Below are 25,399 nucleotides of genomic sequence, written 5' to 3' on the forward strand. Positions count from 1 at the left end.
AGGCTTATAATAAATAAGCTGCTAAAAATTTCAAAAATTAATCTTCCCTCTCTCTTCAATAGGGTGAATTGCCTGGTTATTATGAGGAATGTGCCTGGTCAGTAACAGTGGTCATAAGAAATGTAACAACATCCATTACAGGTTCATGAAATACAGATTCTTTTGTGAGCTTCTCATGGAATTGAGCAACCAGTCTCATAAAACTGAGAGTTTCTTTGAATCTATTGAAAGAGTCTGTTGAGCACCATGATTAAATAAGTTAGTTAAAACTGAGGTAGTGAGTTTTAGATATATCTATATTGATAAGAGGAGGAGGAAAGAGAGACAATTTAACAGAGACTACAAATTTACTTTTCTTCAAGTGAAAGATATTTCAGGTTTTGCAATAATGGGCTGGTCTATGGAAAACTGAAATAAACTGAGTTCTTCAGAAACACAATGCCAATTCTTCTACATAACACTAAGGAGACTCATAAGTCAGGTGAACATCTATGTGGTATGTTAAAAATCAGAGTTCCTAGTATAGACATCAAAAAAGCCTGAGATCTTAAAACTGAAAGTAAAATAAAAAAGGTGAGTTACTGAAATTTAACTTAGCCAAATAGGAATAGATCCATTTATCTTCAATCTTTCCCAGATCATCAACTGCATCTCCTAGCATTATTTTTTATAAAAATGAGAACAGCAAGGCTGATGTATGATTTTCAACTACACTAAGCATCTACATTTTTGCACCTCAATAGGTCTACATTTTAGGTATGCTTTCTGTTATAATACATACATTTACCAAAAAGTCTATGTTTATTCCAAATCATTTGCTGGCAAGATTAAGTGAGGTACAGATCTAATAGCAAAAACTAGAAGTTGTTTATCTTGGGTCAACTAGGCATTTCAAGATAGACTTGAATTTTCTGCACTACTTGTATTTAGGCACTGAAGTTAGCTGAAAATAAATAGAGGCACATAATTTAAAAGGCCTTCCATATTAATAAAGGTTGGAAGAGACTTTTTGTCATTTCACAGAAGCATGAGCATAATGACAATGGCATTTCCACTAGAATACATCAATGGCTAATAAGACTACTGTAAAAATCTATCCAGTTTTTCCTGAATACGTGCAAAAGCATCTTTTCCCATGTAGTCCACACGCCCTTCTTCCCATTTCCTCCTTTCCTCTTCTGCACTGGGTTCCTTGACTTTCTGTTGAATGGAAAGCTCTGTTACAGAAAAGGCCAAATCAACCTAAAAGAAATAAGATGACAAACAAATCAGCATTTTCTTCTGTTGACTGTGAGAAAGAACTGTGTTCCTAAAGCACACTTATGGAGAAAGTCTTCTTGTAGGATATTTACTGACTGGATTTTTAAAAATACCACAAAATTATACATTTGCCAATTTCTAAGCATTTAAATGATTTATACAGCAAATCACTTTTTTTCTAGAATAACATTTGATTTATTATTCCACAAAACTATAAAAAGAGACACACTTAGAAATATATACATATATTATAACTTTAAACTCATAGGAAATGACTTCTGACTTTGTTGAAAAGAGTTTTTTTTTTAATGTGGCCGTATAAATTCCTATAATATACTCTCCAATTGCTTGATAAGAAAAACTGAATTATACTGATTATCTCATTCTAATAATATTGCCACTTCCTCATTAAGTTGTATAAGAAAAAAAAAAGGAGAAAAGGAAGGAGAAACACATATCTATGTCTTTCAAAGATCCTGCTGTTGACAATAATATCTAATGGCTTGAGTATAAATACATGATATATAACTTTAGTTTCTTTGAAATTGAATACATATCCAGCTTTTTCTTTACTTGATAACTATGACTATTGTTTAGAAATCTTGGTGGTATTTATGGCTCTGCCTCTATAACTAAAAATGCTTTAGTTAGAAAGGAGATGTTCAAGTTCTGAAGGTCCATTGTTGGAAACTTCAAAGTATAATTTGCTAATTCAGAGATGCAAAAGGTCTTCCCTGCCGAGAATCACCTGCAACATCATTAAAATTAGTATAAGTGGACTTAAGATTTATTTCCATGTTTCCTGATAGAACTAAGATCACAGAGTAAGCCAAGACCAATTGAATTATCAAGCAACTGAATAAAGTAGGATTATTCAATCAATCAAAAAGAATTTATTAAATATCTATGATGAGACATGCAACAAGGGAAAGAAGTACAAAAGCAAAAATAAAATGGTTCCTACCCTCAAGAAGCTTATTCTCTTAATTTATTATGCTACAAAATACTACACATGCACACATGTGTGTGCGCGCACACACACACACACACACACAGAGGTTATTTCTCAAGTCAGTAACAAATGCACTTAGGAGGAGAAAAGCAATTATCTCTCCATTGTGAGGCCCATAACTTTAAATCAAGTGATGGAAATTATGCTGCTAGTAATGGCTACTGATAGCTATTTCCATAAACCTTGTACTCACAGAATCATAGATTCAGATCTAGAAAAGACCTGAATGCATGAGGAAAATGAGGAAGCCCCAGAAGATTAAGTGCTTTGACTAACATCACAGAGAGAGCCAGTGGCAGAACCAGAATTAGAACTTTTGGAATTTGAATCTACAACATTTTTACTTGAACACACTGTCTCCCCAATAACTAAGTAAAATTTTATATGTCCAAAGGTTGTTCTTGCTCCAGGTTACAAAAGGTGGCAGAAAACCAAAAAAACTCCAGCGATGGGTCAGAAAGATTAAATTGGCATTCAATACATTGGCAAAAGAAATACTAATACTTCATTCCCCAAAATGAATATAAGGTCTTGAAATATATTAATGGAACTCATAAAATTCTGTTCCAAGAGTTGTAGGGAATTTGAGTCATAGGAATTTTGGTGAAAAGGAAAAGAAAAATGAAGACTTTTTTGCCAAAAGACTGCTACATTTAAGGAATATTTTTGAAATTTAATGTTAACTTAATATTTTAGGAAGTAAATGTGTTTCTAGAATTAACATTCTCCTGGGTTCCTAGTTTCATCATCTAGAGTACCCTGAAGCCTGTGGAACACAGTTTTGGAAATGTTGGACTGGAAAGATCTGTCACAGATGAAGCTGCTATTAAAAGATCACCCAGATTGTTGTTTATAAGAAGGTGCACTCCAAATTTACTTTAATCCCAACCATGAGCTCAATTCCCAGTCTGTACTTTGTCTTTTCTTGATCATTTAACCAAGAACCTAAGTGTATTATTAGAACCCTAACAAAAGCAAAAACATGGTCCCCATTCTCAGAGTAGAAATATAATTCTCAAGATTTCTTCCTTAAGAAAGAAAAATATAAAATAATGCACACTTCATTTGACTCTTAAAGAAGTATTCCTTTCCTTTTGCACTGGCATCTCTCCAAGTCTGAAAAACAGTAGACTAATTTGTAATCAGTCAGACATTTGTTATTAGAGAATGAATTAACTTCCATATTTATTATATTAGAAGATAGAGTACTGTCCCCTCCAAACAAAAACAACAGACCCAACCCCTGTTTTTTCTTCATTTAATGTACTTTCATCATATTATTTTTTAAAGTGAACATAATCATCACATGCTGAATTATTTATATATTCAACAATTAGGTTATGCAACAAATCAACTACCTGAAGGAAAATCTTTACTGGGAACAGGACTCTGCTATTTAAAAGGAATATTGGCATGCTCTCATTTTAGTGATGAAAGAACTGTAAAATAAATAGAACTGATTCATCAGGTGCATTAGACAAAGAGGGGCATAAAGGTTGCATATATCACCTCCAAACTGTGTAGAGAAACAGGGTCACTGGTAAACTGTGAAGATGGTTCATTTTGGGGTTCCCGGAAGCACTCACGAGAATTGGGTTCCTCTTTATGGACTGGTTGCTAAGAATATAACCATTTTTCCATTAGTTAAATATTTGCTCTTGGGTGACTAGGCATTATGCAAATTCGTAAAATTTATCAACCTGCAACAATTAAGTTTGAAGTCTGTTTCAATTTTTTTTTTGTCCTAGAAAAGACTAACCAAACCAGATTCATCCTCCCCCTGCAAAATCAAAACTATTAAAAAGGTAGATTGGCATGTTCTCATTTTAATAATATTAGATTCAAATATAATGTTAAGTAGTTGACCAAACTTAACAATGTAGAGCTAATTCATCAAGTGTATTAAATAAGATAAAGGTTGAAAATATCACCTCCAAACTGTGTAGAGAAACAGGGTCACTGGTGAACTGGAAACACTCAGGAGAATTGTGTTCATCTTTATGGACTGGCTGCTAAGAATATAACCATTTTTCCATTAGTTAATAATTTGCTCTCAGGTGACTGGGTACTATTCAGAATTGTAAAACTTATCAGTCTACAAGACTCAAGATAGAAGTCTGTTCTAATTGTTTTTGTCCTCACCCCCCAAAAAAGTAAAAAACAAAACAAAACAAAATAAACAAACAAAAAAACCTTGTCCCAACTGCCCCCCCCAGGAAAAAAGAGTTTAAAAATCCCCAAACCTGTCCCAACAGCCCCCCCCAGAAAAAAAAGAAAACCTCTTTTATCTTCCTATATTTTCCACAAATTTCAGTATTTGGTCCAAAGATCTAGATATTGAAAAATTTGTTTATTTGATGTGCCAATAGGATGTCTCTATGCTTCCAGAAGAATTTTTTTCAGTGTTTTATCATAAAACTTTTATCATAGACAAGGATTTTTAGTAAAGCAAATTTTATTATACTCTGTGGTAATGAATAAACAAGGTTCAAATGAAAAAAAAAAAGTCTTCCATCACCAAACTCTCAATTTCTTCATTAAGTTCAACCTAATCCCCAAACATTTTTTTTAAAAATTATGAGAATTTGTATAAGAGAACAGAGAATTGTAGTTGGATAACCTTTCATTCATTAGATAAATCATAGATTAAGAGTTAGAGAGATTTTGGGAAGGAGGGTTTGGGAAGTGGGATGATACCCCTAAGGCCTTTTATTTTATAGATGAAAAAACTAAGACCCACAGAAGATAGGTGACTTCTCCAAGATCACAAAGTACTACTATAAGGCAGAGACATAACTTTCACTTCTTTCAACTTTAAATCTAGCATTCCTTCCACTGTACCATGTTTCCTTCTTGTCTAGCTTTTAGTTAAGGGACAAGAAAATAAAGAAATAACAAATTCAGGTCAACAAGACTTAATTCTCTGCTATGCCAAAGTATTGTGACAGGAACTACAGTTAAAAAGAAGAACACTAAAAAGTTAATGGTCTCAAGGATCTTATAGTCTATGCCAGTAAGCAGAGAAAAGGAATGAGAAAAACCCATTTTTTTGGATAGCAAAACTTGACTATCAGCCTTGAATAATATGGAATTAACTGTACTGTAATTTTCATGCAACTTATTAAAATGTGTAGGAATGCCAATATCCAAATTAATAAACAGTTAATCATTTATCAGACACCTACTATGTATCCAGCACTGGGGAAAGACATACAACACTCTCCACTCACAAGGAACATACATTTTAATAGAAGTAATATCAGTGCTTAGCATATTTATTTGCATTTACCAATCAAAACAAAACAAAAAGAAATTCACAATAAATACCATAATGGAAAAGAAATTTGTATTTCTTTTCCTGACAGTTCATGGTAGTGACTCATAGGCATTGTTTTGTTAGGGGAAGGAAAGAGAATAAGTATTTGTTAGGCAATTTATGAACATTATGTCATTTGATCCCTACAATAATCCAAAGAGCTAGGTGCTGTTTATTACCCCAATTTTATAGATAAGGAAACTGTGGCAAAGATCATGTGACTTATCTAAGGTAACATAGTCAATAAGATTCTGAGGCCATATTTGAACTCAGGTTTTCCTAACGCCAGACCCAGAACTCTATCCAGCCCCCCACTACCAATGAGTTGGGGCAGCTAAGTGGCACAGTAGATAGAGCAATCAGGAGGACCTGAGTTTAAATCTGGCCTTAGATGCTTATTAGCTATGTGACCCTGGATAAGTCACTTAACGCTGCCTCAGGTTCGTCACATGTAAAATGAACTGGACTTTGCCAAGAAAACCTCAAATGGGAGTGACAAAGAGTGAGACATCATTGAAAAATGACTAAACAACAAAATGTGCTTGGCTCTGGAGATCCAAACACACACAAACACACACACACACACACACACACACACACACACGGAAACAACCTATCCCTTTAAATCATTTATACATATTCTATTGAATGTATATAAGTAGAATGATGAACAAGAAAGGATCCCTAATATACCTATGACTATCAACAGGTTCCGTCTATGGTTAAAATGAAAAAAGCAATCAAGCAGAGTATAGAAAAAAAAATTAATATACTTTGTTCATTTTATTATTTTTTTTCATGGATATTGGTGTTTGTGGACAAATTCTTTGAGGACACTTTATAAAAGATAGATTAGGGGCAGCTAGGTGGCGCAGTGAATAGAGCACCGGCCCTGGATTCAAAAGGACCTGAGTTCAAATCGGGCCTCAGACACTTAACACTTACTAGCTGTGTGACCCTGGGCAACTCACTTAACCCCAATTGCCTCATTAAAAAAAAAAAAAGGATAGATTAGTGTTTATATGGTTTCAGTTTAAGCCTGATCCTCAAAGTGATGAGCAGTCTGGGAAAAATATAAAGGTATTAGAGAGATGAGTTACAGAAGGCTTTTCAGAGTAAACAAAAGCAGCTGCAAACATAAATATCCCACTATAATTAACTTTTAACTCTTGCCTCACCCCTGCTTTAGAGTCAAAAGATCAAAAGGCCATTTAGTCGAACCCTTCACTTCATGGGTAAGGGAAGGAGGGCTCAGAGGGGCCAAGTGATTTGCTTAAGGTCAAAAAACTAGTTAAGTGGTGACCTTGGATTTTGAAACCAGATCTACTCCATCCAAACCACTATGGTTATTATTAATAATATCCAATTATTACATAGACATAAGGGGTTATGAAACACTGTACATTTGATCCTTCAAAAACTACTGGCTACAAAAAATTTCAAATGAGGAACCTGAAGCTCAAGGAGGTAAATGATTTGCCCATGGCCATACAGCTGGTATCAGTGGCAGCATTCAAACTCAGATCTCTCCTAACTTCAAGTTCAGTATTCTTTCCATGACAGAACACTAAGTTCTGTTCTTTTTTTTCCCCTTCTGGGACCAAGGGGCACAGGGTGAAGGGTGACATTGGAACTCTCCAGTGGAGTACTCCAGATGAAAAAACTAGAGCCATTGATCGGGGGTACAGTGGATAAAACGCCGGCCCTGGATTCAGGAGGACCTGAGTTCAAATCCGGCCTCAGACACTTGACACTTACTAGCTTTGTGACCCTGGGCAAGTCCCTTAACCCTCATTGTACCACAAAAAAAAAAAGAAACATTGATTTAGAAATACCAGGAAAATATATCAGTGCTTGATGTATTGTTGGCATTCACCAATCCAACTGAATTAAAAACAGAATAAAAACCACATACTATTTAGGACATGGCTAGGAAAGAAAGGAGAAATATTTGTAAATGTCAGTGGGATCAATACAAACTTGGCAAACTGAACTACATTTTAATAGGCCTAATAATTTTTAGAAATTATATGTAAGACTGAAAACAATCATGAATAGAATTTTTTGGGGGGCGGGGCAATGGGGGTGACTTGCCCAAGGTCACACAGCTAGTAAGTGTCAAGTGTCCGAGGCCGGATTTGAACTCAGGTCCTCCTGGATTCAAGGCCAGTGCTTTATCCACTTATGCCACCTAGCTGCCCCATGAATAGAATTTTTAACATTTTCCATTTTCATTTTCCAAAAATGGGGGGTTGGGGAGATGGGGGGAAGGGGTAGGAGCAACAAGGGGAACACAGAAGGAAAGGAGAGATTTTTTTTTAAAAAAACATACAAACTGAATTGAGATTTGAGTAAAGCCAAGACACTAGTTTAAGCCAAGAACCATGACACATTTAAATATATGGCATATTTTAAATGCACTAATAAATTTTACACACTTTAACAGTTCAAAAATTTATATTACAGAAAAATGTATTAGCTAGAAACTCTATCATCCCCCATGATTTTACTAGCTTACTTCCATATCATATTCATAAAGAAATGTTTTAAAAATAACTTCCCAAATTTTTCCAACTTATTTCAAGGCTTCATGTATCATTCAAGCTTTTGTCATTTTAAGTTGTTATAAAAGAAATGAATATTAGATAAAATATTTTGTATCAAATACCATTTTTGTTTTGTCAAAATTAATAATTTTCTGAAAATCTGGATTTGCATAAGGTCACAAATTTTTCTTAAGTATATTCTCACTGATGCAAAAACTCCATTAAGAAGCAGTTTTTCCCTATCCACTGACCAATCTTTCTGGCCCAAAGCCACATATTGTTCCCACTCTGAGAAACAGTGGTTGCCCACCAAGACAAATAGTTCTTACACATATTCATTAAAGAGGTTATCTTAGGTTCTGTTTTTCATTAATTCCCTGTTAAAAAGCTCCAGATCTGGACTGTTTGCCCTTTGCATCACATTATCTTGAACAGTCACATGTCAATTCTTTCTAATTTGCTTTTATCCTACACAGACCTGACAATGCCAGTCAACTCACCTTCTTCATTTTCCAATTAACTCTTTCTGAAAGCTTATGATTTTCACAGATATAGTAAGCAGTAGGGAGATGTGTGCATTCAGTGTATATTTCTCTTGTTTTCCTTGACGTTTCTGTATACATTCAATCTTATTTTACACAAAGGCACTAAGACAATATATATATGATTCAATCACAGTGTGATTTTATTATAGTTTAATTTCAAAGCTCAGTTATATATATGGAGTGATTTCACATTTAATGGCTGCTTCAACATGGCAGGAGTAAAGCATCGTTCAGGATGATTTATAATAAGAACAAAAACTCAAGACTATTAAGAAGTGAGTCGAATGTTGGTATATGGTGATAAAACTAAAAGTTCAATGTAAAAAAATTAGAAACTACAGATGAAAAATTATAAAAATTGGATATACCATGCTATCACACATTTCTTCTCCCTCCCTTCTTTCTCTCTCTCGATGTCTCATCTTCCTCCATTAAGATGTAAGCTACTTGAAGTTAGGGACTACCTTGTTTGCTCTCTTGTATTTGTATCACTAGCCCTAGCCAGAGTACCTAGTATCATTAGTGCTTAACAGATTCTTTATCATTTGTTTCATTGTCAATCATAGGTAAAATGCTAAGAATTTATCACACACTGTGTTCATAAATTTGTTTGCCTTAACCTTCACTTTTCTCTCCCTGAGCTAAAATTTACAATTTGTAGTTCTGAATAAAGCTTTCAAACATTGATTCTTTTGCTATTCATTCAAGGTGAAAATTATATTGATAAGCAACTTGGCATATAAAAGTAATGGATTTGAAGTCTCTGACAGATGCCTTTACACATCTAGGAAATCTGAAATAATTACTTGGAAAAAATCAGTGGTCCTCTATTATATTTGACAATAGAGATTTATGATATAGAAAAATTCTCCAAAATAACAATTCATTATTTGTATTTATTGAATGCCTAATATTCATAGGTCCTATAGTATGAGAGTTTGTAATGACTCAGTTGTTTCAGTCATGTCTGAGTGTCCATGACCCTATTTGGGGTTTTCTTGGCAAAGATATTGGACTGGTTTGCCTTTTCCATCTCCGTCTCATTTTACAAGTGAGGTAAGCAGAGTGAAGTGAATTGCCATGGGCCACACAGCTAGTAAATATCTGAGCACAGATCTGAACTCGGGAAGATGAATCTTCTTGACTCCAGGCCTAGCACTCTATCCCTGTGTCATCTAGTTGCCATAATATGGTGAAGGAAAACATAAAATTATAGACATGATTCTGCCAAAGATCTTATGATCAAGATGGGGATGCTATAAATAATCTGTGTGTACATGTAGCATGTTACTTAGTAACTCTAGGGTTAAAGACTAGACTGTAATTTCATCATTATAATGAAATCCCCATGAAGAACTTCCTCTATTGATGTAGGTCATCACCTTATCAGCAACCTATACTCTTAAACCTATAGTCTTGCCTAAAGTCCTTAGCGGTTAAGTGACTTGAACACCATCACACAGCTTTTATGTGCCAGAGATGGGAATAAAACCCAGGTTTTCTTGCCTTCAAGGTCAGTTCTCTAGATTGCTCAGTGAACAAAGTGCTGGACCTGGAATCAAGAAGAGCTGAGTTCAAATCTGGCTTCAGTCACTTACTAGCTGTTTGACCTTGAGAAAGTCACTTAACCTCTGTCCGCCTCAGTTTCTTCATCTCAAAATAGGGATAATAATAACACTTACCTCTCAGAGTAGTTATGAAGATAAAATGAGGTAATACTTGTAAAGTACTCTGCAAGCTAGAAAGTACTCTGTATGTGCTTACATTATTATTGTTGTTATTGTTTAGTAACAAAAAACAAATTAACACATTATAATTACTTTTTAATTTTTAGATATATTTTGATAAGTGGTTTTGTTCAGATTGCAATGACTGATAATGAATACATAAAACTTTCTTTGATTTTCTATGTCTTAAGTTTAATGAAACACAGCCAATGCGAAGACCAAATTCAGTCATTATTTTCAAATACTTATAGGCATACTCAAGGTGTAAATAAAGCCTTGCTTAATAACAATTATATTCATGGTTCTGAGAGGGTGAGCTATACATTTTCAAATTGATCTTTTCTGCAACAGACAGGACTTCTGTATTTAGGCAATATATGTAATGCAGAGATATTATTAAGATAAGAATGAGAACTAATTCAATTCTACAATTTCACAGTATTCAGGTATTATTTACATATATGTATAAACAGATGATGTTAACTCTAAACTGAAGCTTTTTTAGCCTAATATAAAACCATGATACATCCACACTTGGAGCACTGCCTAAAGTTCTGATCATTGTAGCTAAAGAAAGATACAGTGATGTTGGAAAAGGATCAAAGGGCTAAAAAACTTGCATTATGAAAATAGACTATTAAAATAATAAACCTTTCAGTTTTTTTCACAAGCAAAGACTATGAAGATATATGATATTTATATTATATTATACAAGAGATGCACAAAGTGACGAAAGCCTTTTTCATCATATCCTAGAAATGGAAGAGTAACCCCCTTTAAAGCTCAAAAGAAGTATATTTAAGACAAATAGCACAGAAACACGTCTAAAATTGGCACTACTGGTGAATGGTAATTTGGACCCAGAGCTGAATAGGAGGGAGCAAATGACCCTGCTAGATTATCTGTGTAGTGCATAGCTTTAATGATCCTGAGTTGATTCCTAATTCATAAAAACATCCTTTGAATGTCAATATTCTCCTAGTGATGTTATATGGCTAAGGATCATGGAAAACTATAAAAGCAATACAGCTGTATATAAAGGTGTAGTTTAATACTAGTGATAACTCACACACTATGGTAAGTAAAGCTATCATAGGAAAAAGTGATCTTGTTATATGCATAGAGTGAAGATTAATAGATATATTGCCCAATTGCTACATGTGTATTCACTAAATGCTAAAAGAGCTAAAGTATGGGAGAGAAGAGGCATTAGGCTACCTTCCAAACTGAAGGTCTACAGAACCACTGTGGTGACCTCATTATTGTATGGCTCTAACAATCCATGCCAGGAAATTGAATTGCTTCCATCTGAACTGTTTTAGGAAGATTCTGAAGGTCACCTGGCAAGATAAGGTACTGAACTCGGAGGTTGTTTCTCTAGTTGAACTGCCAAGGATTCAAACTCCACTGCAGAGAGTGAAGCTCCAATGGGGTGGATATGCTATTCAAATGCCAAAGATACATTTGCCTAAAAGACAATCTTACTGAGAACTCACACAAGGCAAGCATTCACACAGAGGTCAGCAGAAGCTATACAAGGCCAGTCTCAAGGTCTCTCTCAAGAACGCTGGCATTTATTGTGAGACATGGAAGAATCTGGCACAGTAGCACCCAGCATGGCATGCCTGCATCAAAGAAGGCACTGTGCTCTATGAGCAAAACAGAATTGCAGTAGCTCAAAAGAAACATGAAATTACAAATTTAGAGAACTCTCCACTCCAAATGTTCACATGGACTATTCGTGCCCAACCTATGGTACAGCCTTCTGAGTTCATATTGGTCTGATCAGCCACAGTCAAATTCACTGTACCTTGACCCCAACATAGTGATGTCATTTTGGACCTCTTAGAGCATGAAGGACAACAGCTAAAAGATCTAAATACGGGTCTCAGGTAAGTACATTGGGTAGAGACTCTATTGAAGGTTTTTGGAAATGCTTACAAAAGATAAAAATGAAATATGGGTAGATTATGTCTTAAATCACTGGAAGTATAACCCACAATGACTAAAATCAAAGACCCATTGAAGTAGCTAAGCCACACTGAAATAATACTTTTCATCCAAGTTATGAGATATACATTTATTTTTGGAAAGGATCTCATATCACTACTATACAAATGGCCAATACAGAATGGCACCTGCTCTGTAACAAAGACTCTTAGAGAGTCGCCTGGAGCACAGAGAGGTTAAGTTAGTTGCCTATGGTCACAAAGCCAGTATATGCCAGATACAGGACTTGAATACAGTTCTGCCTGAGTCCAAGGCCAGCCCTCTATCATTATCTCTTGTTTCTTTTGAAGAGATGGCATCTGCCAAATAAGTAGGTTCAATAAGAATTTTTTAAAATTTAATTACAGGTTTAAAATGTGTTATTTGGGAAAGTACGATGCATCCTCAACTTTTAGAGGCGGACATACAGGAGGATAAATATGTCTTCCCATAAATGTCCCTTTGTATCATTGCCTGAGACAGACTTCTGGACTTTGAGCAAGAAAGGAAATTCTTATGCTCATAAATCAATTTAGAAAGAAAATAATCTAGGAAATTCCACTTATTGTATCATACAATTGTCAAAGGAATAATAATGAAAAAGATCAGGAGATCTGATCATCAAGAGATAAAAGTTTTAGTACTGGCCCTTTTATTATGTGAGCTTGGCTAATTCACTAAATGTCTCTGAGCCTCAGTTCCAAATCTGTAAAATGAAAGAGCTGAATCAGATAACCTCTGAAGTCTTTGCCAGCTGAAAAACTATATGATTCTGGAGGTGATCAGCAGGTGGCAGTCAAGCAACATGAAAAATGACAGCTTCCACACAGAATGGAAAACATCAAATACATTTTAAAAACTAAAGAGTATCAAATATAATACTTCACTGGATCTGTGTTTTGTCCATTTGTATAATATCTCCGATACTTTCTCATCCTGCATAATTTCTACGTGTGTTTTCTCTATGTCTTCTCCTTCCTCTGATTCTTTTCATACATGATGGAGGGTGGGGAAGTCCTCAGGCTGGCCATCTTACTCTTTATTAATCACCAGCCCACCTCTTTCTGGGGTTTATTAGTTTCTGAAGATGTAATTTACCCTATATCTCACTTATAAGTCATCATTGTTAATAATATGTTAAAGTCTACTTATATTACTCATGAAATTCTCTTTTGGTCACTGGGTCACCTAAGACTCTGATTATTCTGATATCATGGTGGTTTGTGATTCACAACTAGATAGATTTATCAGGAGAATTTTCATTTTCCAGCTATGGAGTTCTGTGGCAATGAGCATTATGGGATCATTTAAAGTTCTGTGCAATTTTCCAAATGGTATCTAGTACATTGTCTTCCTTTTCACTTTTGGGCTCAGCTGATCATTATCTGTCCAAACTGTTTGCCCAAGGGATATGTACAGAGGGATACTACAATACATTTATCTTCCAAATGGATGTAACAATCTGGGCAATAAGTATTCTTCATCCACTTTATTTTATTATGTAGATGGCTAGGATGCTCAAGTGCTAGAGTATGGATTAAAACTGTTGATATGGTAATGGTTTGGGAAGAAAAACTTGAGATAGTCATTTACATATGCTGAACGTGGGTAGTGAATACTGATTTTTTTTTTAATAGCATCAAGGAGTCTAGTCTCTAATTGCAGAATAGAGTATGGTTTTATACATAACCCAACAGCAAACTGATAATTGAGTTATTCACAGTCCAACTTGAAAAAATCAGACACAGTTTCACCCTCATCAGTAATGTTCCATTGGCCAGCTTCAGAAAATTGTCCTTTTAGAATATGCTAATGACAGGCATAGGGATAGGGCCTGGAACTGGACCTAGAACTGTGATATCATTGATATAAGGAGCTTCTGGGTAAAGAGTTTCTACCAATACAGGTCTGAACCTTCTTGCCTATAGAACTGAGGGGCTGTGGTTACCACAGGGTCACACAGCCTGTATAGGGCAGAGGTGGGGCTTCAATCCATATCTCTCAGGCTCCAAAGCCAGCTTTCTATTTACTGCAGTTGAGGTTAAAGTGTTCAAAGTGAGGAAGTACTCCATATCATAGTACCTCAATCTTGACTGACTGACTGACTGACTGACTGACTTCCTTCCTTCCTTCCTTCCTTCCTTCCTTCCTTCCTTCCTTCCTTCCTTCCTTCCTTCCTTCCTTCCTTTCTTTCCAGGAAAATGAGGGTTAGTGACTTGCCCTGGGTCACACACCTAGTAAGTATCAAGTGTCTGAGGCTGGATTTGAACTCAGGTCCTCCTGAATCCCGGGCTGGTGCTTTATCTACTGTATCACCTAGCTGCCCCTCAATCTTTACCTTTCAAAGCCTGAGGCAGCCTTACTTTACTGATGTGAGTTCAGCACTTCAGGAAATGCTGATTCATGAAATTAAGAATATCTTTATTACATACATCATTGGAAGTGTGGAGTTTTCAGAAGACCCAAAATTGCAGATGACCCAAAAGATAATAGAAAAAATGAGAGTACCCTGATAATTTGTGAAAAATTGTGGTGGACAGACAAGAATGATGACATGATTGAGAAGTATGAGAAAGGGACAGGACAGGTCACAATGTGTACCAGTTTCTCAAGTAATTACTTTGATAAGACCATGGAGCAACTGAAATATTGACATAAGTGATGTTTTACATATGAATATTAAGATACTTCAATGTATATTAATACTAATCAACTTAAAACCTTAAATTAAACATCCACAGGGTGATATCAAGACCTATGTCAGATATAAACAAAAGCATCACTTCCTTGGTATTCCCATGTCCAAATTCATCCTTATATTAAAAGCCCAAAGGTTTGTCAGGAAGATAAGAGGTTGAGCAACTTTTTTTAACATGGTCATTTAAGGTCAGAAATCTGTTTTAACAGCACAAAAAACTATTCCAATTAGAGAAAGAATGAATGAATCAATTTTTTTCATTTTTTCAAATATTTTACTCTAGCAACCTGATGCTTATTTTTATTTTTGTTGGAAGACATAATTCACTAGACACAACAACGATATAAATGACAAGAAATGTGTATATCAGTCATTTAAAGTGTTCTTTAGAAATCTCTTGTGATTGTGTAAACTAATACTAATTATATATATTACTAATAGTAACTAAAGTTAACTAATAATAATAATAGTATTAATAATAATAGCATTTAAATAACACTTTAAGGCTTAATAAGTGCTTTACAAATATCTTATTCTATCCTCGCAATTACGTTGGGAGGTAGGTGCTATTATTATCCCCATCGGAAGGCAGAAAGGATCTATTCAGTACATACTATATGCCAGGCACTAAGGTAAGTGCTTTATAAATAATATTTCATTTGATCCTCATAACAACCCTGGAGGTAGGTGCAATTATTATTACCATTTTACAGCTGAAGAAACTGATGGAGTTAAGTGACTTGTCCAGGATCACACAACTAATAAGTTTCCAAGGCTGGATTTTAATTCAAATCTTCCCAACTATAGGTCTAGCTAATGTTCTGTTCACTGTGATACCTAGCTACCTCTAACTAAATGCACAGAGGTAGCATCATGTAATTGATAAAAAAAAAGGGGGGCCTTTGAGACAGGAAGATCTGGGTTCATGTCCCACCTCTGATATACTGACTGTATGACTCCAGGCAAGTCACTTAACCTCTCAGTGATGTAGGAAAACATTAAAAAACTATAGATTTCAGAGAAGATGCTGCCCTATACTGATAGAAGTATTTCATTGGCAACTTCAGATGAAATCATAATAAATAAAAGAATTAATGGATAAAAAGAAAAATATATAAATAGATGAAAAATAAATAAATGAATGAATGAATAAATAATGACTGGGAGGGTAAATAGATAAATAAGTGAATGAATGAATGAATGAATGAATGAATGAATGAATGAATGAATGAATGAAAGCCTGAAAGAATACAATGCAAAGTAGAGGTCCTATAGCTTTGAAGAAAGAGAAGGGTGGACCTGGAGTTAAGTTCTCAGTTTTTTGTCCTATTGGCTATAAATCTAAAAAAAAAAAATTGCAGCTTTTCAGAAACACAAAGAGTAGCTGCAGTAATAGAAAACTGTAATGATGTTTTGAGTCAAAGGAAGTCTCCATTGCTAGGAAATCAGGTCGGATTAGACTTGAGAAGAGTCCAAAGAAAGCCAAGATGCTGAACCAGTCACATCCAAAAGCTGCTACAGACTAAGTCATACCAGAGTAGAATTCTCTCATGCTTTTTGATACAAGCAGTGTGAGGACATGGGCTTCCCAGAAGTTTGTAATCAGGTCAGAGAAAACATTTTGGGCAGCAAACATTAGCTCCTCCCAAGGCATTCTCGACATGTGTCTGGGTAGAAGCTTTTATCTACTCTTCTTCCATCCTGCTACATGAACCAAGCTGTTATCATGTACTTACATTGTTCTCTTCTGGTGTCAGAATAGGATGAGTTTTTTGGGGGAACTCCTGAAAAGGGAAATACTGGCTATCACCTTGGCTTGGATTTAAACTTTCCCATGCACCAGCACCACGAACAGAAATCTAAAAGAAAACAAAAGAAATAAAGAGCAATTAGACAATGAAATGTCTTCATTTTACACCATAACCATTCAATTATATTTCCTATATTACTTCCTACCTTGATTTGCTAATGCAGTTAGTTTTATAATTTGTATTACATTTCCACAATTATGCATTTATTAGTTATAAATACTTGATAAACATCACCTTTTTTCCCTAGGATAAGGAAACAAGCATTTATTAAGCACCTGTTATGTACTAGGAACTGTGCTAAATGCTTTACAAATATCATCTCATTTAATCCTCACAACAACCCTGGGAGGTAGGGGCTATCATTATTATTCTCATTTTACAGTTGAGGCAGCTGAGGTAGATGGATAAAGTGACTTGTCCAAGGTCATACAGCTAGTGTTTGGGGCTGCATTTGAACTCAGATCTTCATGACTAGTGGGCATCTAGGTGGCACTGTGGATAGAGTACCAGGCCTAGAGTCAGGAAGACACATCTTCCTGAGTTCAGATACAGCCTCAAACACTGTATGACCCTAGGCAAGTCATTTAACCCTCTTTGCCTCAGTTCTTCATTAGTAAAATGAGTTGGAGAATCAAATGGCAAGCCACCCCCATATCCTTCCCAAGAAAACCCCAAATGGGGTCATAGAGTCTGAACAAATGAGCTAATGGAACTTCCCAACTCCTGTCCAGTGTTTTATCCATGGTTTCATCTAACTGCCCCAGGGCCCTAGAGCAGAAGATTTAATAGTATTACTCTACAGAATAATAGAAAGTGCTTAGTGTTTTCCTTACAAATTCATTGGTCCTACTTGTAACTGTGTAAATGAGGACTCCGATACAAAATGCCATTAAAACATCTTTAGCAGTGCTAACCAGAGTAAACTAAGGAAGCAGCTATAAAAGTCTTTTCCTCTTAAGAAGAGTCAATAAATTCTCTGGAGGGGCAGCTAGGTGGGGCAGTGGATAGAGCACCAGCCCTGGAGTCAGGAGTACCTGAGTTCAAATGGGGCCTCAGACACTTAACACTTACTAGCTGTGTGGCCCTGGGCAAGTCACTTAACCCCAATTGCCTCACTTAAAAAAAAAAAAGCTCTCTGGGATAAATAAAAGTCTGTCCTATTCTGATTGCTATGTTTTATATCCTTCATTACACTAATAATCCTAATTCATAATCTTCTGAAATTTCTTTCTATGCTAAGACTATTCACTAGGGAATAAAGTAGATTTCTAGACTTGAAAGCAGGAAGATCTGAGGTCAAATCCTGATTCTAACATTTGTTAGCTATGGGACCCTAAAATGTGGAAGTTAGAATTGTTGGTCATTCCTTCCAGCTCTAAACTGATCATATTACAATTCCTTAATACTTCTACCAGTCCCCAGAAAAGTGGAAAGGTATGCACACACACACACACACACACACACACAATACAAACTTTGCAAGGGAAAGGTTGAGATACACACATATGTACATATCTATACACAAATATATAAAAATACATATATATTTACACATATTTAAAGGCTTTTTACTTATATGTATATGTAAATATTCCTCTACATATACATAAAATACTTTATATGTACAAACCCAGAGTTAACTACATCTTTATGTGATGTGAAAAAATAGATGTGTGTACAGCATTTCTGCATCTCCAGTTAGAGAATTTCATGTGGTCTTAAATTTCTTTCTGCCTTCACAGCAGTAACTGTGAACCTGTTCTGTTAGAATTTTTCTAACCCCAGTTACCCTATATCAGATCCCAGTCTAAGGACTGAAGAGATTTGAGTCAACCACGAAGATGGACACGGACTTCTTAGTCCTAGAAGCTAAAGGCAAATTCAATTAGGGCTTTTGGCTGACTGTTACAGGCAACTTGAAGTAATAACAGATTTTAAAATATTGCAAAACAGTACCGCTTTGGGCCACAGATTCATTGATACAATATCATGTTACTACACTGCTGAACTTAAAGGAAAGGTTGGAGAAATTCATTTAAGCAGTAAAATGTATACATATATACCTTATACATGTAATGCTTTGCAAGGCAAATTTCCCCCATTGCAAATAGAATGCATACTGGGCATGTGTGATTCTAGTATTTTCTTAAGTGTTAGAAAGTAATCATTACAAAAAGTAGAAGTATAATTCTTTTTCATAATAATGATAACTCATATTTATAATGTCTTGATGTTTGTCTACAAGAGCATTTTCCTCCCAACCACTCTGTAAGGAAAGTAGTCTAAGAATTATTATGCCCATTTCACATATGATAAAAATTGAGACTCACACAACTGCCTCAAAAGTAGACAAGTTGTAAACTGAGATTTGAACCCAAGCCTTCTAGATGTCAAGACCAGTGTTCTTTCCATAATTACATACTGCCTTCTACAAGGCAGGTTTATCTACAGAGACAGTTAAGAATCCATTTCTTTTGAAATACATTTATCCTAGTCCTTATATAGAAAAGTAAAAACAAATTAGCCAACATGTAAATCAAAAAAAAGTAAAGCATCCTTCTAAAGTGCTTCTGGTTGGTATTTCAAATTTGATTTGAAATGAGAAAAAAAATCTATTCAAACAAAACTGTAATCAGCAATCACTTCTAGCCACTTACATGATCAGTGGCTCTTTCAGTGATGAAGGCCCATACTATAAAACACGAACTGCTAATTTAAACAACCTGTTGTTCAGTATTAAAAATCATTCCAGCATCTTGTACTCTCCAAAACATTTTCTTCTTTTTCTTATCACTGAATTCTATAAAACCAATAATTTTTTCAAAAAATAATAATAATTTGTATCACTAGCATTCTATTGCTCAAAACCAAACTTTACACCACAGTGCACAGTGTAGAAAATGAATTCGGTTTTTGACAACTGATCCTACTTCTAGAGAAGCAAAGCTATAGAATGGAAAGATGAGTGGCCTTAGAATCAGAAGACTTGAGTTTTAATCTCAGTTGTGTGAAACTCAACAAGTCACTAAATGCCTCAGACCCTCTATTTCCTCAATTCTAAAATGTGGATAAGGATGCCATTTTTTCTAGCTATCTTATTTATTTAATATTGTATTTATTTTATTTAATGTGAAATGACATATGTCAAAGTGCTAAATCAGTGTCCAATTCATTAAAATTCGATGTGATCAACAACTTTCTTTTGAAAAAAATGAGGTTGATGGTAGGTAGAATCACCAGTTTACTTACTGTTTGTTCTTGAGATTCGAGCTCTGCTACGTGCTGGAGTTTATCGAAAAAAGGCACAATGCTCTCATCATATATTTTCCACCAGAGATCAAGAAATGAGACATGATGCCAAGATTCTGAAGTTAAGCTCTCCGAAATCACTGAGCCAGTCTGACGGTTATATTTGTAGTGCCAAGGCTTTGATGGCCCCAAAAAATGGACCACTTTTGCATCCGAGCCAAATCTTGGAAAACAACAACAATCTATTTTTTTTACTTGAGTGATGACATATCCAAGTAATTTATTCAACAATTGCAAGGTTCTTAAAAAATGAAAGGGAACTAGAAGATACTTTCAATGCTTTTTTATTATTCAAAATCACTTCACTTTATCAAAAATCATTTTTGCTCTTATTGAAAATCAGTTTACCACAAACTTAGATTAAAACTTTTTCTCATCAATATGTCAAGGAACTCCTTAAATACCTTAAAAACTCCCTCCACCAGGACAAATCACAAACCATTTAAAACATAGGGACTTCAAGGATTTTCAGAGTAGCAGAAAGGTTAAATAAATTAATTATAATCAGACAGTTTATATATTTTACTGTCAGAGGTTGAGCTTGTTTCCAAGTCTTCCTAATTCCAAGTTCAGCATTCTATCCCCTATGCCATGCTCCTTTTCATTTTTAGTGAAATAGATCTGATGCATAAAATACCATGAATACATTTTTCATATAAATAAAAAAGGCAGTTTTGTTTCACATTTCCATATGGGGTTTGCTGGGAAAATTGCTAGGCTGGGAGTCAGAGGATGTCAGTTTTAATCCTACCTACACTACTAAATAATTATAAAATCTTGGGTAAGTTACTTAACTTCTCTGGGCATCAATTTATTTGTAAGGTCTCTTCTAGATTTAAAGTAATTATTCCATCTTTTTGAGTGCTGTGTGGTAAAGCTACTTTGAAATCAAAGACCAGAATTCAGATTCTGTCTCTGAAGCTTAGTATGTGTGACCTCAAATAAATCACTTAACTTTCCTGGGCTTCAGTTTTTTCATCTATCAAATAAGCAGTTTGGATTAAATGATCTATGAGGTCCCTTTCAGTCCTAGATCTATGATTCTATGACCCAGTTACCTACACTCACAAAGAACTTAGATTCAAGTCCAAACCAGAACTCATTCTTTCCCTCTAAACTTTCCTCTTCTCTTAATTACCCAATTTTGGTTGAAGGAGGAAAAGAAACAAATATATATTAAATGCCTACTATGTGCCAGACATTGTGCAATGAGCAATACAAATATTATTTCCTTTTATCCTTACAGCAATCACTGAAAATAGATGTTATTATTATCCTCATGTTACAGAAAAGAAAACTAAGTCAGACAGAGGTTAAATGACTTGTCTAGTGTCATGTAAGCTGACTTTTGTTGAAGGCACCACCACCCTTATAATCACTTAACTTCACAACTGAGGAGTCATCCTTAACTCTTCACCCCATCCCATCCTTACTGTATGATGCCAACTAATTTGCTAGGTGTTACCAAATCCACCTGCTCAACATCTCTCACACTGATCCCTTCCTCTCTACTCACATCATAACCAATCTATTTCAGGCATACATTAATCACTTCTCACCTGGACTAAGATGATAGCTCCCTAATTAGGTTCCCCATATCCAATCTCTCCCCTCTCCAAACCACCCTCCATACAGTTGAAAAAGTGATATTCCTAAAGTGCATACCCAACCACGTGACTCCCCTGCATCAAAATAACCACTGCCCATTCTGTTTACCATTTAAAGCCTTTCACCATCTGGGTGCAGACTATCTTTCTAAAGTAATTACCTATTATTCCTCCTCATGTGCTCTGTTCCAGCAAAACTGACCCACTCACTGTTCCTGATAAATGACATCCCATTTCTTCCCTTTGTACCTCCACAATCCCTGGGATGCTCTCCTTCCCTCACTTCACTTTGGATCCCCAAGTTCCCTTTAAGGTTCAATTCAAGTACCACTTCCTTCAAGGGGCCTCTTCCAATTCCCCCAATATTCAGAGGTCCCTCCTCCAAGTTTCTGTGTATGTATCCTATATGTATCTAATAGAAGGCAAACTCCCTGAAGGCAGGTGCTGCTTTGGTTTTTGCCTTTGTATCCCCTTGCACATGGCCTGACACACAATAGGCACTTAATGATTGCTTCTTGATGGGTTTACTCAATTGTCAGCTCAAACTCCTACTGGATTTGACCTCTGACCCTCAACAGAGAGGTGACAATAGTTGCAATAATCATTCAGAAGGTTGTTTTTAGGAATTTAATTTCACTGTTAAGTGCTGGGTAAATGTAAGCATTTATTAATATATGATCAGCATATAGTATTAAATACTATTAGAAGTTATAATCTTTCCGAAATAGACATTTTTAATATTTCTTAATGATTCCTCGATTATATCAGTACATATGTTAAACAACATGATATGAACACAAAGGATAACCTTTATAGTTGCAAATAAATCCAATTTGTTTAGCAGGTTGATCTACTTCATTAACTAATTCGAAAGGTTTTTGTTTGCTTTTCTTTTTACTTCATCTGGAGATATTTCATACCCTAGACTGCTCACATTAGCATATGCTATACTAAATATTTATCACAAAATTATCCCCCAAGTTCCTGGAGCAAACAATGAGGAGCAGAATATAATGGAAAGAACTCTGGAATCAGAGGAGCATGACTTCAAATACTAGCTTTGTTATTTTCTACCTCTGTGACCTTAGGCAGAATGGTTTCTCTCTGTGCCTCGGTTTCCACCTCTGTAAAATGAAGAGAATGGACTAGAGCAAAGCTTCTTAAACTCTGGGTCTTGACCCCAGATAGGGTCCCATAACTGAACGTGGGGGTTGCAAAAGATGGCAACAGTAAAAGGTTATGTAGACCTATTTTCTATACCTATATGCCTGGGGTCACATAAAAATTTCTCAGGCAAAAAGGGGTCGGGAGTGGAAAAAGTTTAAGAAGCCCTGGACTAGAGGACTTCTAAGGTCCCTTCCCCCTCTATAACCTATTACCAATAATAGTTAATGGTGGTAACTAGGAATTCCAGCAATTCAACTAATCTAGGGTTGGGGGTGGGGGTAATAGCATGAACGACTGGGGTTAAGAAGTTGCAGGAAGAGGGAGGTCACAGTACACTGAATGAGGAGGTCCTGGGGGTTAAGGAGGCTAAGGAACATGTAGAGCAGAGTGTTCAAATGGAGTATGGATTGAGGAAGAAAAGAAAACTGTGAGCTGGGTAGACTTAGCACAGTAGCTGGCACATAGTAGGCACTTAATAAAGCTAGCTGACTGACTGATCTAGAGGTCCATAAATGACAAAAACAAAGATCCATGCAAGATGGAATGGAATTTAAAGGGGGAAAGTATTGGTGAGTGACAGTGGAAAAGGGAAGATATGAAAGTAGCATTGGGAATAAAGGAGTATATGTCAGCTCCACTTTCTGGACTTGTGTATCATCTGGTGCAAGAGAAGGAATAGCCAACCCTGGTGAAGTGCCAGGAGATGGGGGTGATGCTGGACATGAAAGGAATCTTAAAGGAGAACTAAAGGATCACAGAGTTAGAGCTGAAAGGGACCTTGAAATTCATCTTAGGCCTGTCTTGGGGTCTTTCCTGTTGCTCAGAGATATGAAATTCCTTGCTCAAGATCACACAGAATTCACACTTAGGTCTTCTGATTCTAAATCCTGGGATCTTTCCACTGTACCATAACCAAGTAAAGCACTTAGTGTAGTGTAGGGGTTCTAAAACTGGGTTGCATGAAATGATTTTAAAATGTATTTGGATAACTATATTTCAATATAATTATTTTATTCTGAGTAGAGGTCCATAGGCTTCAAGAGACTTCCAAAGGATTCCATTTTTTAAAAAAATAGAAAAAGAAAGAAAATGTTACGAACCCCTACTGTAGTGTAAAGAGAAGGGCTATGGGTGAGTTTACTATGGAAGAGGATAAGTGGGGAAGGTGATAATGATGGCCAGTGTAGCTAGATGTGAACATCCTTTACATCTTAAGGCACCAAGTGATCCGACACTGGTATAAAGCACCCAGCATGGCATAGTTACCAGACAGGGTGGTTCATGTGGGAATGGAATTAGTGCAATTACTCCTATCTAGGAGGGAAGGCAACCCAGAAAAAGGGCTATGCCACATTTGGGAGACCCTAAAGGAGTGGAAAACTAGGTCTCTCAAAGAAGTGAATCATTTGGGCTGACAGTTGGTACTGGGAGGGAAGGGTAGTTGACCAGAGAACCAGAAGGAAGCCCAAAATAGGGAGGAACATCATACTTTCTGAGATGTAGTCATCTATGTCATAGTACCAATCACTCCATGCTAGTCTGCCTAGGATTATTACTTGTAAGGCAGATATTCTGCCCTGTGAATAAAGCAATAAGACACTAGAAATCTCTGAGTCTTGAGCTAGTATGAATATAGTATGTATTTATATGTCAGAGTCAGGAAGACTGGCACGAAGAGAGAAAATGCTACTAGGTTAAAGAATGGAAAGAAAAACCTGAAATAGCAATCAAACTTACTTATTGAAAGCCGGTCTATATGTATAGACGAGGCTACTGCTCAAATTATAGAGAAATGGCAAATGTTTGTGAATATCAGAAGTTGCCCAGCTACTGAAGAAACTATTCAATAATCCTTGATCAGCCCCTAAATAATTAAGAAAGAAAAACATAAAAGAGAAATGCATAAACATAACATGTAGAGATTAAGAAAATGAATACAAATGAATATTCATGAATGAGACTAGGAATTACTGACTTCTGCTTTCTGGATAATATTGTTTCAGGCTGTTCCTTCTGAAGAATTTGCAATAACTTCCTCAAAAGTTCTCATAGACAGAATCAAAAAACCAGAACAACACGACCCATTAAAATACAAGAGCAAAAGAAATTAGGTCTAATGGACCAAAAAAACAATAAGATAAATTCACATAAGTACTGTCAACTAAAACCTTAGGCTTATATTTCTCTTCCTAGAGTTCTTGATAATTCAAACTAAAATGTTAAGTGCATTAATTCTTTCCTAAAATTATCATCAACATATCTTCTAATGAGAGCAAGTTAGCATTTGCCAAGCTTGGTTTTACCATGGTGTCACTTCCAGTTACTAATACCCTTACCTCTATATTAAGGTAATTTCTATTTTCTGGCCAGGATTTTCATCTATTATTAGGATTTCAAACAACTGTGTTACTT

At 35.6% G+C, this 25,399-nt stretch overlaps 1 protein-coding gene across 4 annotated transcripts in view; it reads right to left on the reverse strand.

Annotated features, from left to right (window-relative positions):
* Positions 1–782: 782 nt before the first annotated feature.
* Positions 783–25,399, reverse strand: part of GYG2 (glycogenin 2) — a 49,409-nt gene continuing 24,792 nt past the window's right edge. For 2 of the 4 annotated variants that reach the window (XM_043999241.1, XM_043999242.1), the window contains exons 6-11: positions 24,725–24,851; positions 20,154–20,376; positions 16,830–16,952; positions 4,204–4,284; positions 3,782–3,889; positions 783–1,242 (exon numbers count right to left, since the gene is read on the reverse strand). In XM_043999241.1, coding sequence (XP_043855176.1) covers positions 1,081–1,242; positions 3,782–3,889; positions 4,204–4,284; positions 16,830–16,952; positions 20,154–20,376; positions 24,725–24,851 — 824 coding nt within the window. In that variant the 3' untranslated portion in view covers positions 783–1,080. The remainder of the gene's footprint in view (positions 1,243–3,781; positions 3,890–4,203; positions 4,285–16,829; positions 16,953–20,153; positions 20,377–24,724; positions 24,852–25,399) is intronic. The other 2 variants (XM_043999245.1, XM_043999244.1) reach the window with 2 other exon arrangements.

This window comes from Dromiciops gliroides, chromosome 3 (genome assembly GCF_019393635.1).
Source record: "Dromiciops gliroides isolate mDroGli1 chromosome 3, mDroGli1.pri, whole genome shotgun sequence".
In the NCBI taxonomy this organism is placed as follows: Eukaryota; Metazoa; Chordata; class Mammalia; order Microbiotheria; family Microbiotheriidae; genus Dromiciops; species Dromiciops gliroides.